At 36.2% G+C, this 16,403-nt stretch overlaps 1 protein-coding gene across 2 annotated transcripts in view; it reads right to left on the bottom strand.

Annotated features, from left to right (window-relative positions):
• DGKB (diacylglycerol kinase beta) overlaps positions 1 to 16,403 on the bottom strand; it is a 597,575-nt gene that overhangs the window by 21,713 nt on the left and 559,459 nt on the right. For both annotated transcript variants that reach the window (XM_045827955.1, XM_045827954.1), the window contains exons 24-25: positions 9,116 to 9,236; positions 8,092 to 8,152 (exon numbers count right to left, since the gene is read on the bottom strand). In XM_045827955.1, coding sequence (XP_045683911.1) covers positions 8,092 to 8,152; positions 9,116 to 9,236 — 182 coding nt within the window. The remainder of the gene's footprint in view (positions 1 to 8,091; positions 8,153 to 9,115; positions 9,237 to 16,403) is intronic.

Below are 16,403 nucleotides of genomic sequence, written 5' to 3'. Positions count from 1 at the left end.
AGTAGTCAGGGTCTGGATCCAGAGATGTTAGGGCCAAGGAAGGAACCTAGCATTCAAATCAGAAAGAACATCTTATAAAATGGCCCACACAGTGGAAATAGGTACAGCAGGAAGCAGGTGCCCTACCAGCTTGGAGGGATCAAGTATCTGTCCTTGAAATATCAAGTGTAAGGCAGCAAGTCAACCAAGGATTGGTTCATCAGCAGGTATATAACACTGGAAGCTAAGAGTGGACAAATGGGTTCAGGGTTTTGGAAGTATTATACTAAAAAAGGTATAAAGAAGGAAAGATACATGTAAACGTTTTCCAGAAGTTGCCTTGACTTCATCTAGAACTTTGACAAGTCTTCACATTTTACCTGTAATTGTTTCACCATTTAGCTTGTGATCTGTTTATGACTTCCTTCCTGTGTTCTACCATATAAAAGTTTCACTAATTCTCTCTTGGAGTGATATTGCATTACAACCTTTTTGGCATTACTTCTCATAAGAGTATCACAGGTAGTAACTAATATATGACTATCAGTATTTCAAAGTGTCCACAGAATGCAGCCTATACAATGTATAAAACAAATACATACTGGGTGGGGCAAAAGTAGGTTTGCAGTTATTTGTATAAAAAATTATACAATAATTTTAATAAATAACACAAGAATAAATTCTGCCTCTCATGTGCTCACAACTGTAAACCTATTTTTGCCATAGCCTGTAACTAATAATGCAGAGGGAAGAGGCCCAAAGAAGTTTAATCCCATCATATCAAGAAACATAAAGATCAAACCTTTTAAGGTTGTGAAAGTATTTTTTCTCTGATACATTCAAATTCCATGCTTTGAATTTATAATGAATAAAGATAACTCGAAATAACTTTTACATGCATTTATATATAAAAGATATGCAAATGAATTACTAGCCAACCTACATTATATTAAGTAAAAGAAGATTTAGTAGAAAGCATTTCTTAAAATTGTTATACTTTCTCCAAAAACATTTAAGAAACCCACAAATGCAAAATACATTTGCTAGTGGCAACCTCATGATGTGTGAGGCACAGTATGCTCTGGGGTTATAAAGATAACCAAAATAATGGTGCCTGAACTCAACGAGTTTATGTCTACTGAGAGCTAGACAGATACGTTGATAAGTTATTCTTTAAAATTTATTTTTATTAAAGTATAGTTGACATACAACATTATATTAGTTTCAGGTGTATAACATAGCAATTTGACATTTCTATACTTTATGATGTGATCATCATGGTAAGTCTAGAAACTGTCAGCATACAATGTTATTATAATATTATTAACTACATTTCCTGTGTTTATTTATGAATAAATACAGTACATCTTGTGACTTATTTATTTTGTAATGGGAAGTTTTGTACCTTTTACTCACTTTTAACTTGTTCACCCCTCTGGCAATCAGTTTATTTTCTATATCTATGAGTATATTTCTGTGTTTTGTTTGTTCATTTGTTTTGTTTTTTAGATTCCACATATAAGTGAAATCATAGAGTATATTCTATAATTACTTGTAGTACTTACAGTTGATTTTGCTACTTTTGTGTTTTAACCTTTATATCAGCTTTTTAAAGTCACTGATCCACTTGCCTTTACTATATATTTTCCTTTACCAGTGAGATTTTTTCTCTCACATGTTTTCTTGTTTATGATTATAAGCCTTTTTTTTTTGTGACTTAAAAGGTGATCCTTTAACATTTATTTTTAAAACTGGGAACTGTAGTTATTGCTTCTCTGAAAAACCGTCTTTCCTTCAATTCTGACTAACTTCACTGGGTCATGTATTCTAGATTGTAGTTTCTTTTCTTTTAGCATTTTAAATATATCCTACCACTTCCTTCTGGCCAGAAAAGTTATTGCTGAGAATCAGCTGATGGCCTTATAGGGATCCCCTTTTGATGACTAGTCATTTTCCTCTGGATGCCTTCAAGTTTCTCTTTATTTTTAACTTTTGCCAGTTTAACTATAATATGTCTTGTGGATCTCTTTGGGTTCATTTTATTTGGGACTCTGTGTTTCCTGGACCTGAAAGTCTATTTCTACCTCCAGTAAGTTAGGAAAGTTTTTGACCATTATTTCTTAAAATAAGTTTTCTTCACCTTCCTTTTTTTCTCCTTCTGATCTCCATATAATGTTTGTATGCTTGATGCCATCCCAGAGGCCCTTTACATTATCTTTGTTTTTTTTAATTATTTTTTCTTTTTGCTGTTCTGACTGGGTGATTTCCCCTATTCTTTCTTTGAGTCATTAACCTGTTCTGTATTACACAACCTGTTTTGTTTTCCTCTAGCATATTTTTAATTACAGTTATCGTAATCTTCAGCTCTGATTAGACTTTTAAAAAAATTTCTAATTGTTTCTTAGTTTTCTGTGTTCTCTATTTTTCTCCTAAATTTGGTGATCTTACTTATGACCATTACTTTGTATTCTTTGTCAGGAAAATTAGTTATCTCTGTTTCATTAGGTTGTTAATTTTTTTCTTTTTCTTTCACTTGAAACATATTTCTCTAACTCCTCATTTTGTTTAAGATCTTGTGTTTGCTTCTATGGATCAGATGAAAGAGCTGCTTTTCCCTATCTTAAAGGAGTGGTCTTGTGTTGGAGCTCCCACTGTGCAGAGGTGTGTGCTGGTTTCTTTGTCCAGCTGGCTAGAGCTATAGTGTGTATAGCAGTTCTGGGTTAGCACCCTGGCAGTCTCCTATTGCAGGCTGCCCCCTCAGAGTAAGGTTCCCTTGGTTATGACATTGCCTACTCTTCTTTATGTGGCCCCTCTCTTATTCATTTGGCAGAAGCTGTTCAACCAAATTTTAGTAGTTCTTCAGGAGGAACTGTGTACATATAGGTGTATATTTGATGTTTCTGTTGGAGGAGGTGAGTTCAAGGTCTTCCTACACCACCATGTGGAACCCCAATAAGATGATAATTTCAATGTAATATACTGTATTTTGCTGTGTATAATGTGCAACCATGTTTTTGGCCACAACTTTCAGGAAAAATATCATTTTAACTTTTTAAAATTCAATTATTTAGTTATATTTAGATACTTTTTATGTATTATAAAGGAATTTTAACATTTATTTTTGAACATGTTACGGTACAAGAAATTTTATGTAACAAATAATTACAAAACATAAGAATGGGTGTGAGGTATTTCAGGTACTACCCATGTACGATGTGCATCCTTATTTTTCCCTCAAAAAATTGGGCGAAAAAGTGAAGATTATCAATAGTAAAACAAACTATGATAGTTAGTTCTTTGATAAAGCTATGAAGTACTGAGGCAGAACTGTTAGACTAGTGGAGGTCAGAGATAGGGTGGAAGAGTGGAAAAAATGATGTTCAGGTTATAAAGGAAGGGCAGCATGAAACAAGTCTTAAAAGGTGAGTTGTGTTACTCAACTAAATAAAAAGGAAAGTTTATTTGGACAAGAAGAAAGTGCATGAAAAGGTGAAAAGAAGGAAGAGACAATATAGGTGAAGCAAGAAGCTCAATTTGAATTACATGTTTGTCAGATAGAGAGAAATTAAATTATTTTAAGAAGAGTGTCATGGTGAGATTAGCATTTTATAGTGACAATTATGAAAAAAGTAAAGATGGATTTAAATAGAAAAAAATGGAAATAGGGAAAGATTGATGTGGTTATTGCTGGAAATGAGAGAGACATACAATAAAATGGCCAAATCCAGGATAGTGGTATAAGGGATGGAAAAAAGGGAAAAGAAATATGTCATATCATTAGGTGGGCATGGTAGTTAATATGAAAGTATGGAGAAGTATAGGATGACTCTGGATGCATAATAGTAACTACTTCAATTGGTAAAGGAAGGAGGAAGAGTTTTGGAATGTTAGAAGAAGTCAGTGTTTGGTGTAGTGGGGAGGAGGTGCAGGGAGGTAGATGAGCCTATTTTAGTAATTTTTAATGAGGTTTAGTATGGTCACTCCTCACTTAACAAAACTACTGGGCATCCATGAATTGCAAAATTGGTAACAGGAGGGCTACATGCGCAGACACAAAATCTGGCCTAGTCTGTGACCTATGGTATCTTACTGTCACACTGTCCTCCAAATGTCCCCCTAACCAATGACAGAAACATACTGACAACAGAGTCAGCATGTTTGATGTGTTCAGGAGTAAGGACCAAGGGGGAAGAATATAGAGAGGGGAAAACAGGCTCTGGAGTCCAGCCTGAAAAAAAGCACTTCTTGAACTATTTCAATATGACATCTTCTAGAATTAATTGTTTCTTTAGTTATGATATGTTTAGTGAGATGGCTAATAATTTTATGGCCAAAGTTCATTTTCCCTTAACTCAGTGGCTATTAAAAAACTGTCAACACAAAGATACTTAACAGTTTCTGTTTACTATTTTAATGTGATATTATTTAAAAGGTCATAAAAATTACAATGTATATATTTAAAAAGTTAATTTTAAGCTCTTTAGTTTTTGTTTTTCCTGACATTTGAACTCAAAGTTGGTGAAATTTATAAGTAAATATTATGTTGATGTTTTTCAATTATTTTAGTGTGGTAAAATAAGTTATATAAAATTTTCTATTTTAATTATATTTAAGTACACAGTTCAATGGCATAAACTATATTCACATTGCTGTACAAACACCATTGTCATCTATCTCCAAAACTTATATTACTTTGATTTATTTTAAAAAGTATTAATTTTTATAAGAATCAAAGACCTGCTTATCACCTGCCTTTCCATTTTATATATCCACTTACAGAAAAACAGAATGTCTGCTGTGCTCTAAAATTATATCTAGAGCAATTTCCGCATAAATTGAAGATCAGCTTATGGGTATTTAAATTTGGCAAAGAATTTTAACATTCTACCAATTCTTATGTTCTATAAGAGAAACACTGCGTTATTGAATCAAAGCAAAGAACACGTTTCAGTTAAACCATACCAATGCTCTGACTACTAAACATTCCCTTCAGCTGAGTGAGATTTAAAGTTCAGAACTCCATGTGGCTCGAGGAAATGTGGAGCATGCCAGAATGTGAAATAACAATAATGAGCCATAGTCTAATACGGCTCTTGGCCCACTGTAGGCTGTAATAAATGTTTTATGTGAATAAAAGCATTTACAAGGAGAGAAAATTAAGTGAGTTATGTAGAATGTATTATTAATTTAACAATTGTGTAGATCATGATAATTAATAGGCAAAATGGATGTCCAATTACTAACTGAAAGAAAACAATGAATGTATCATTACAAGTGCTGTGTGAAATAAGCGGAAATTATTCTAAAACATTGAGTAGCTTTTAATAGACATAGACATTTAAAAGCTGGGGAGAAGCATGCGTGATGTACTGAGGGTCAGACTGTGAGGTGGTGGTGTCACGAGGATGGACTGGGGCCTTTGCAGGTTGAGATCCACTGTGGGGAGTAGCCTCAGACAATGCAGACAGGGGAGCCAGGCCACCTATGTGTCCGTTTCTACTCTGCCACTTACTATCTGTGTGGAATCAAGCAAGCTATTTTGCCTTTGGCTACCTCCATACCTTCATCCACAAAATGAAGCCAATCATAAGTTTTTGTGAGAATTAAATGTGTCAAAACAGGTCAAGTGTCTCAACTGTACATGGCACAAACTCAAAGCTTAATAAATGGTAGATATTATCACTATTAATCCTCCAAAATTTAAAACATGGCACAAAAACTAAATTTAACATCTCCCTGAGAAGAGTCCAAAATAGTATAAAGTACTAGTGGAAGGTGTTTGTTTTCATTGTGTTTCATTTAGTCTCTTGTGACACTTTTATGAAAGATGAGAATAGTGCTGTTGTCACCACCACCAACATCCTGTATCACACACCATCAACACGAGCACTGCAACTACCATCACCACCAACAGTGACATCACCTCTACCAGTTCATCATGACACCGTCACTGCCACCACCACCACCGTCACAACTATGATGATCACCATAACCACAGGCTTTACCACTGTTTCCACCAACACAATCATGACCCCTGGTTTCCCAGCACTCTAACCCTAAACCATCACACAACCACTGAGAGCAAGCACCTCCACCAGTTCATTGTGACTTCCACCACCACCACCACCCACAACAACAGCTACAACACTTGTAACTTCCATATGAGTATGAATGTGAACTTAAAAAGTGCCATTGGGAAAATGAACAATAACAGACAAGATGATGTAAGCGTATATATGCTGGCAAGGGGAGGAGCAGGACATATTTAAAAGGTCTTTGGAACTGTGTACAGGAATAGCAAAAGGCATAACAAGTAGCCAGTCTACAGTAATTTTTCACACATGTTTATTTCACACTACTATTACAGAATTAATGTATTTCACATACTTGAGGTTCAAGTAGCTAAAAGGAATATACTGGAAATAAACAAAAAGTCATAGGTATGTGCTGTAGAAAAGGCTGAAATGATGGCTTCTGGGTAAAACCACTAGAAAGGTGCAATTAAAACTTCCCTTTTACATGCTAACCTGTGCTGTTTGGAATCTGTAGCTAAAGTTGTTTAAACTAGTGGTTAAGAGAATGGGCTTTAATCAAAGAGTCCTGGGTTTAAGTTCCACATATGTTGCATATATGACCTTTTTATTCAACCTTCCAAAGCCATAATTTTCTCCACCTGAAAACTGGTGATAACCATTATTTAGAGTTTGTGTAAATATTTAAAAAATACTGATATAACGTGCTATGTCAATTACAGCTCAGTTTAAAAATGCATGTAATACCAGCACTTAACACAATGCTGATACTAATCTGATCTTAAGACTCCTCCTGTTACTTTCTAAACAGTTTCACACCCAGTCTTAAGGTAAGAAGGAACATTGATTCATCTCCTTTCTCATCCCTTATCCCTTACCCCAAGGGAACTCATTAGCAAATTCTTTCTGTTTCAGTTCCAGAATTTAGCTCCCATCCATCCACTTCCCTGCCACTATCTTTGCCTAACCTCAGACTACTCTGATAGATCCTGCCTCCCAGCTGCTAGTCAGAACAATCCATTCTCCACATAGCAGGCAAGGTGAACTTTAAACATGTCAATCAGATGATGCTCAAAGCCTTCAATCGTTTCCTGTTACACTTACAATCAGATGATAACTCTTTACCATCATTTCTCTACATGACCTGACCCCTGTCCAACTTTTCATTTTACCTCTTACCACTGTCCTCCTGCTTCTAGAAGCTTTGGTCATACCATCCTTCTTACTGTTTTTTGTTTTTTTTTAAAAAAACATACTGGCTTTGATTGTTCTTTGGAAAGGGCCTCCAGGTCCATTTCTCTAAAGTAGTATCCTGTATACTCTACCCAGGTCCTCCTTATTATTGTGCCTTGTGTTTCCATAACTCTTGAGATCTGAAGTTATACTTATATGTTGATTTACATTTATTTAATCTATTATTATCAAAAGTAAGACAATTACATTATTGATCATGGTATATTGCTTATCATTCCAGTGTTTTATTATCGATCATGATCATGTTCCTATTCTTAGTGCCAACAGCAGTGCCTAGCATATTTTTAAAATGTAATAAAATATTCATTATGCAAATGGAAATAGAAATTTTGAAGGGTATAAATGCCTGACTTGAATAGTATCTCATTACAGAGAAAACTATAGGGGGAGGTTTTTTAGAGATGGAAGCTCACAGATGCCCAAATGTAGGCAAAAGAACAGATGGGAGACTTTTGTCTGAGGGCCTCAGACAGAATTTTCCCATAAGCCGTTCTGAAATAAGTCCAAGAAAGGTTAAGAGAAACTTTGTCAACGTTTCTTAGTTCCAGAGTATGTAATTGATCTGTGGTATGTAAAGGTTATACTTAGGCTAACACAAACATTCATTCCACAGCTAAATCATCGTCAAGGGCATACAATGCCTAAAACTTGAATACAGTGGCTTCGTCTGATAAATTAGGGAAAAAAATGGTACATGGTGATAGGTCCCAAACTTAACTATTATGCTTATTTGGTTACAGAAGTATGTGGTTAGTTAGCTACAGGAGTGTAGAATACCTAATAAGCAAAAATGAAAGTGTCATTGAATCTTAACTCCTCTACTCACTGTGCACGGGGTCTGCATCCAGGGTTCCCCGTCGATCTGCATCGGCAACGACTTGCTAGTCCTAGGAGAGAATGTTTCCTTTAAGTACAACACTGAAATACTTTACCTAACGGACTACACATGCAAGACATCAGCTGACGGGACCAGGAAATACAAATATGGTAATATCTGGGCTCTAAATTTATCTATTTCTTTTTTTATCAAGCTTTTTTTTTTTAAGATTTTATTTATTTATTTTTAGAGAGGAAAGGGCGGGAGATAGAGAGAGAGAGAGGAACATCAATGTGCGGTTGCTGGGGGTTATGGCCTGCAACCCAGGCATGTACCCTGGCTGGGAATCGAACCTGGGAAACTTTGGTTTCCAGCCCGCGCTCAATCCACTGAACTACGCCAGCCAGGGCTTAAATTTATCTATTTCAAAGGAGTCTTCTACTCTTGTTTATTAATGAATACCCTGAAAGGTACCTTGATCGCCGGGCTGCTAACAGCTTTTTGGTAAATGTGGTGATAGAAACAAAAACTCTGATGTAAAAAAAAAATAAGTAGGGTATATGTTTAATGGAAAAATAAGAGTTCCTATAGCAGGAAGAGGCTCCTTGTTTTCATGCAAACCCACATTGCAAACCTGGAAAAAAAAGTGTTTGACGGCATTTTAGTTCATGAAAGAATTTAAGTTAACAATGTTTCAGCCGTGTTCTCACTGGTTAACTTGTCCAGCAGATACGTCAACACTTCAGTAAACCAAACTGAACAAGACCCAGATCAGAGGGGATGAAAATTGTGTGCTAGAATTGTATCCATGGTCTCAATAAGAGAGTATCAAATCTCAGTAGACCTGATAAGCAATAGCTAACTAAAACTTTGTAAAATCTGCCCATCTGCAGTATTTTAAAATATATCAGTATTAATCATTAATAACTTGAGGCACAAATAAGACAAATGTCATGATGCATCCTGCATACTTTTAATTAGTTTGTAGTTATGCCATGTTACTCCCCCTCTTCAACTACAGAGAAAGAACTACCTGATGACCACAGAGGAGCACTGCGCCAGCCGCCGCCCGGCACTCTTTAGTCCTGTGTATATTTGCCCCATCTCCATGGCTCCTTCCAAGCCAACCACCTCCAGCAGCTGATCGCTCAGATCTGAAAGAAAGCAGAAGCCTTGTAAGTTACAGGGCATAGGCACATGTGTACAATTTAACGGCATCAGATGCGATGGAGCTGCGAAATGAAAGCTGCTACACAAAGAAAGCTTCTCTGTCTTGGATACTGAAAGTAATGAAAAGATGGCCTATTTATGAAACTCTCAGTTTAACTAAACCATGAGGTACTGTGGGAAAAGATTTGCTGTCAGCTTATTCTAAAACAAAATGGGAAGAATGGATTTGGAGCCAAATAATGCCAAAAAATATACCAGTAGTTCTTAACATCAACAAACTTAATGTTATTCCACATGTATGTGTGGCACACTTATACATCCCACATCAGACATTTGGCAGCAGATCCACATTTCAGCACTATAAATAAAGTATGAGGATATGCTGTCAAATATGATTTTGTTAAATTATGCCAGCAAAAGACCTGAGAGATCATGCAATTAAAGTTCTCATTTTAGAGATAAGAAGACTGAGTCTAAATCATTGAGTGACTTGTCCAGAGTCATAGGTAACTCTGTGCAGAAGTTCAAGAAACAATATTAATTTATTGGAATGTTTTTTAAATGAAAGGTATATGTTGTGAAAATACTGTTTGGGGGTAGGCTAGATAGCACAGTGAAATAATGTTTTTTTTTTACTTAGTGATTTGAGAGAGAGAGAGAGAGAGAGACATTGATTTGTTGTTCCACTTATTTATGCATTCATGGGTTTCTTCTTGCATGTGGCCTGACCTGGGATTGAACTCGAAACCTTGGTATATTGGGACAATGCTCTATCCAACTGAGCTACCCAGCCAGGGCTCATTTTTTTTTTTTCCTTTAACAGAGGACAGCATAAAGAGGTAATAATAACAGACATTGTTTGTTGCATGTTTACTAAGTGCCTGTCACAGGAGTAATCATTTTTATATATCATCTCATTTGTTCCACCTGAAACCATTTTAACACAAATAAGAGTATTCCCATTTATAGACAGAGAAGCCTGAAAATTAAAGAAGTTAACTAATTTATTCATATGCACATACCTGAAGTGACAGAGCCAAAGTTTGAACCCAAACACTTTGATGCATAACCAATCTGCTATGTTTGATAAATCAGCCATATTGAAAGAGAGACTTCAAAAATAATAGAAATGTTTCTTACACAGGAAGGGAGGTTGGGTAGGACTTTTTACTCAGCCAGAAATCAAAGGTTGCACTTCCATGAGTAGAATCCCATAGAAGACCATCAGCTTACCATTGAGCTCAGAATGCTTGAACCTTTGTTTGGAGGCAAAATTCTGGGTGCACATATGTGGTCCTTTTATTTTAATATTCTCATGCATTTTAAAATGTAAATACATAGTTTAATACCGTTTTAGTCACAGAAAAAGCTAGAGGTTGTGCCACAGAGTGGGCAGGTATGATGAGTGTACAGAGTTATCATGTAATAGCTGGTCGTAGTTGAAGTTCTACTTGAAGAAAAAAAAGCAAATCTATTTCAGATGGACTCCAGTTTGCATGGCAAACCTTCATTTGCCACTAATAAATCCATTTTAGCGTGAAGTTCCGAGACATAGATGACACCTTTTCAGTGTAGCTCAAGTGTGTGGCAAAGCACTTTGAAATCCCAAGGTTTGTTAGGTTTATGGTCACCAGAAAATTTAATATAAACCCTTAAAATAGAAAGTGTGACCAAGTATTTTTTAAGCAAACCGATAAAAAAATCTGTTTTTTTAAACTTTAAGTTATAGCTGCAGCATGAGATTTTTCTAAGTAAAAACAGCCTTCTAGCCACAAAGTCAAATGTTAACAAGTCGTAATAACTTAGAGCATTCACCTTGCTGTTTGAAACTCTATTTAGACTTATTCCTCATGAAACTTATTCTGTGTTTCTAGTTTAAATTTATGTCGCCAAGAACAGATGGACAGGAATGGAAACATATTCTTTCAGCTGTAGCAGGCACGAAAATTTGCTTGGCTCTATAGAGCCTGGGTGTTAATATACGCATTTCTTAGATATGTCAACCAGAAATCTGCACTGTGGCAAGCACTAAAACCCCAGATGTGTGTCTGGTGATATTTATAAAACAACCGCTACAACAACAACATTGAAGTTCATATTTAGTATTATATTTTTGCGCTGCCTGATTCTTAAATACAGGGTCTGGCAGAAGTAATGCCTGCTTGAGTGTGGTTGGTAGGGTAATAATATGGGTATAATAATTTATAGTTTCAATTTGAACATTTCACCTAAAATGTCAGATGGTGGGCTTGAGTGTGATATTGTTATGTTACAGAATTACATGCTTATGATTTTGTAATAAAAGATTTTGTAATAAAAAAGGGGCATTTGTGCTGGACCCTGTAGGTGAAATATCATGCAAATTTTTGTAATGATCTGGTTGATGGGAACTGTTCTACAAGAGATGAAAGACTTTTTCACAACGAGTTAATCTCTGAGCCCTAACTTTTCGATGAATCACAGGGATCGTCTACACCCACACCATATTGCTGCAGTCTACCACCCTCCTTCTGATTTTTTTCTCTCTTTTAATTTGTCTTTGATTTTTATCCCAGAAAACATGCCCTGATACTCAATCCTGTCATTAATGATTATTATGAAGATAATAATCCAGATATTTCTTATGGATTTAGAAGACGTAGGCTTTCAATCTTTCATGTTCTTGCAAACACAAAGAATTGCATAGAAGTGAAATATTTACTAACTCTGATAAAGGTAAATAAATACCATTTCCTTTTAATTATGTGTTCAGAAAAAAATGGAAAAAAGCTCTAAATTTGTGCTGCATTTCTTTTCTCCCACTGCAGTTTCGCTTTCTAAAATACAACAGACTGCAATGTCTGTGTACAACTGATACCCAGTACATATTGTCTTTGAGATCAGGGTCCTGGTTGATGTCAGACTAAGATAGTTTCTATCTATATAACTGAACTCTGTTTCTATATGTGGTTACATTCAAAACATCAAGGGCTTTCTCACCTCACATCTAGCTAAAATTTATTTTAAGTTCAGGACTGCTTGCAATGTCATAAGCAACCAGATGAACCTACCTAATTAGTTTGTCACCTGGCTATTGATTTCAGAGTTGAGAGTAGGAGTAGCAAACTACACAGCCTGTGGACCCAGTCTGGCCCAATGCCTATTTTTGTATGGCCTGTGAGCTAAAAATGTTTTTTAAAGAGTAATATAGTGTAGCATCTGAAGATTATGTAAAATTCAAATTTCAGTATTCATAAATTAGTTTTTATTGGAACGCAGCCACACTTACTCGTTTTAGGTCTTGTCTGTATCTGCTTTCACACTACAATGGCAGAGTAGTTGCCACAGAGACCATACGGCTTGCAAAGCCTAAAATATTGACTATCTGGACCTTTAGAGAACAAAGTGCCCACCTCTGCTTAGGAGAAACATTAACGCTTTCAGGCCAATGAGGTTTCAGTTTAGCATGGCCACCATAACTGCTACCTGGCATTCTAGTGGCCTGAAGGAACAAATTCCTCCGTGTATTGTATCTCTGCATAGAATAGGTATTCTCAACCACGGAGCCTCACGACACTCATATCCTGTGAGGTTTTTCACAATCAGGTTGTTATTAGTCATGAAATACCCACATTTCCATCAGCTTTATGACAAAAGAAACTAGAGCAGCTTAACGTTCAACATTAAACTCAGTCATTGCATCCTGGGTGGCTTTCTTGAGTGTGAGAAAAAGTAGAGTTATAGGCAGGAAGGCAGAAGTTGCATCCAGACCTGAACCTCCAGGTGAGGGTCAGCTCCAAATGTGTGAGTCATGTACCAAGTATCGAGAAATCCAACATCTTGATATTCTCAATTGTTCATCTACCCTGAGGAAGACACTGCTTTGGTTCAGAGAAAAACAGTACTTTTCTGGAAGAGTTTCCCATGGCTTCACAGGGGTAACAGAGGCAAGAGAATCTTCCAAATTTGGTATTTTCATATTTAAAATGAAAAGCAATAGGTGCTTAAGAAGGAAGAAACTTTATGAAATAACTCAAATTGGGTCATATTAGAGCACGATTCTCAACATAGGGTCAGTGACTCCGAATGCAGAAAAACACAACTTTGTTTATACTAAGATGCAGTTGAAGATAAGTACCTTTTTCAAGCACAAATTTAGGAAAGAAATCCTAGTTGTAATACAAACCAACCTGCGACTTTGTCCATGACAGATATGTCTATATCATAGCAATTCTCAAACCTTTTCATCTCCTGGAACACACAACTAATCACTAAATTCTGTGGCACACTAAAAATAAATGTTTTGCAGATCTATTTCTATAGGTATAATTTGTATTGATCTACTACTACTACTAATAATAATTACCCACACTTTTGGCTTCAAAGTGACTTTAAAAAATCAGGTCCCTATACTTGTACAAAGGAATTTCAGTTACCAAGAATTAACCAACCAGACTCAACCTAATAATGTGACATGACCAAGAAGATGCAGCTCTATTCCATGACTTATATATTTATGGTTCAAGACAAGGCATTCACACCAGATAGCTACCGTTGCACTGGCTGTTCTCGTTTTCTTATTTGACAATCTAAGGGAAAAGAGATCAGTGTTCCTGACTAAATCGTCAGGACTTGCATGTTTTAAAAATTCTTGTGGCACACCTGTTAAAAATCACTGCCCTTTCACATTATAGTTGTTGAAGTTTTTCAATAAGCTATTTATACTATCATTTTTCAATTTTAATACTTATTGATCCTCTGTTAGAGTTTTTTTAAAGCCTCACCCAAGGGCATCCTTACTGATTTTAGAGGGGGAAGGGAGGGAGAGAGAGAAAGAGGGAAATATTTAGGTAAGAGAAACATGGATCAGTTGCTTCTCACCTGTGCCCTGACCAGGACTGAACCAGCAATCAAAGCATGTGCCCTGACTGGGAATTGAACTCACAATGTTTTAGTTACGGGATGCTGCTCCAAATAACTGAGCCACTCTGGCCAGGGATCTTCTGAGATTTTTTAAAGTTAACTTACTAATAAAGAAGCTCATCCTCAACTAAATAAAAATTTTAACAGCATTTTAATATAATTGGCTTTTTTTAGCCTGTATGTATTTTTATGAACTTTAAAATATTCCTCTGAGTAGTCTGTAGATTTTGGCAGACTTACAAAAAAGGACTATGGCACAAAAACCCTCCCTTAGATTTAATTTACCTTTGACTTTGTAAATCTTTGGCTAAATGTTTTTGTGCCTCATTACTTTGTTACCCAGGTCATCAGGGGGCATGAGTGCAGAAAAATCTGAAAGTCAGGGCTGAGGTACAGATTCAACAGCGCAGGAGTGGCACAGCTAATAAGTAGGTAGCATTTCTTCACAGCTTAATCTCATCATTTTTGACAGTTATGCCCTGTGTTATGTCTCATTATGTAATTGTTTCAGACTGCCATATGTGAAGGAACAGAAAAGGATGCATTACAAACACAGACTCAATGTGGGTTGTAGCGCTTCAGCATTTCATAGAATACAGCGCGTCCTGAAGTGAGAAGAAGCGGGGCAGGGCACACTCCTTTGTGCCTGGTGTCCGGGAAAACCCCACAACACTGTGGGAAGCCATGTCCCGGGGTCCACTCTTTGACTCAGGAGGAACCCTTTGTAGTCACTATAAATTGCTAATTAATTCATCTAGTAAGTCCTTAGTTGGCCGGGGGGAGATGGAGCTAGCTGTGGAGTTGTGTCTTCTGAGTGTGGGTAGGCTGTGCATCTTCCAGTCCTGTTTTGTTATCTAGCAGTTATTAGAAGCATGCTTAAGGATCCAGAGCAAACTTCTAAAAACCCAGGTACATATATGAAATCTATCTACCAGAGTGAATGCTTTGGGAAGTTTTCCTTGGTATGTCCATTTACTGTCCATTGATTTAGATGATTTCTCACAAATATAAATAGCTGTTTCCCTGGGCCTCCATAAACTAGAAAATGCAAATTAGAAAAGGGGGTGAGTGGAGAGAGCTAAAGCAAAATTTTATTACTATGGATTCTTTGTTTTACTGTATGTATATACAAACATTAAAGCAGACTTTTAACACCTTAGGGAGTATATTGTGCAATTATAGGTATATTAATAAAAATGGAAAGGGTATGTAAATATAAATATATATATATACACATGTATGTGCATATGTGTATATATGTTATATACTATCTGTGGGCAGCTCTCTGTTCAGGGACTTACAGACATTTTTCCATTTAAGACTCATGACAATCATTTAAGGCTGGTATTAGTCTCCTCCTTTTATTGATGAGAAAACTGTGTTACTTATCCAAGCCTTCGCACATAGTTGAAAATCTGGTTTTCCAACTAAGTACACTTTACTCCAGATTCTATGCAACTGGAATCTCAAATGGCACCACTAATTATCCTACCACTAAATAGTTTCGGATGTCACCAAATTCAAATAGAGTACATAACCCTCATTTACAATGACTAGTGTGATCATATATGAATTATACTCTGAAAAATCTCTATAAGAAGGCTAAGAGAAGCAACATACTGTTTGGAAAAAATTTCATCCCAAATGGTTAAAATGGAAAAATTAAAAAGGTCAGAGTCTGGTACATAAATGGATTAACTATAGTTACTTGAACAATGTAGCAGTGTAAAATTTCCCATTTCCTGAAATCTAAAAGATAAGAGGTTTAAGTACATATACAGAATATGTAGATAAAATGGAATCACGTGCCTGCTTTTAAAAATGACTTTTAAAGAATGGATTTGATCATCTCTTTTAAAGCCATCTGGTTTTTGAAAACAACCAGCTAGAGCTGACTATAGCTATGTATTTTCATTCTAAAATTCCGAACTTCCCAAAATGAATCCACAAAAAGTAAAGACCAAAAATCACAGTGTGGCATATTGTCAACAACCTCCCTTCTTGTGACCAAAGTGGTCCGGGGCCTTCGAATCACATTGTTGTGGTGTACTTGGAAAGTGATCTTCACCCCAGAAACACACAATCCAAGACGCATAGCATTTCATTCACAAGGCTCATAAAGAACCAGCTTAACGTCTTCCCACAGTAATCCACTGCTGTAACTGACAATGTGTATTAAAGGAAATGTAAGCAGAGTGTTTATGAGCACAAGCCAGCAGTTGAGTCTGAACACTGCTGCGTCTGGATTC

The sequence above is a fragment of the Phyllostomus hastatus genome, unplaced genomic scaffold, assembly GCF_019186645.2.
Source record: "Phyllostomus hastatus isolate PE091 unplaced genomic scaffold, TTU_PhHast_1.1 phas_scaffold_78, whole genome shotgun sequence".
Lineage (NCBI taxonomy): Eukaryota > Metazoa > Chordata > Mammalia > Chiroptera > Phyllostomidae > Phyllostomus > Phyllostomus hastatus.
Note: the sequence above shows the minus strand (reverse complement) of the source record. Positions and strands in the feature narration are given on the sequence as shown.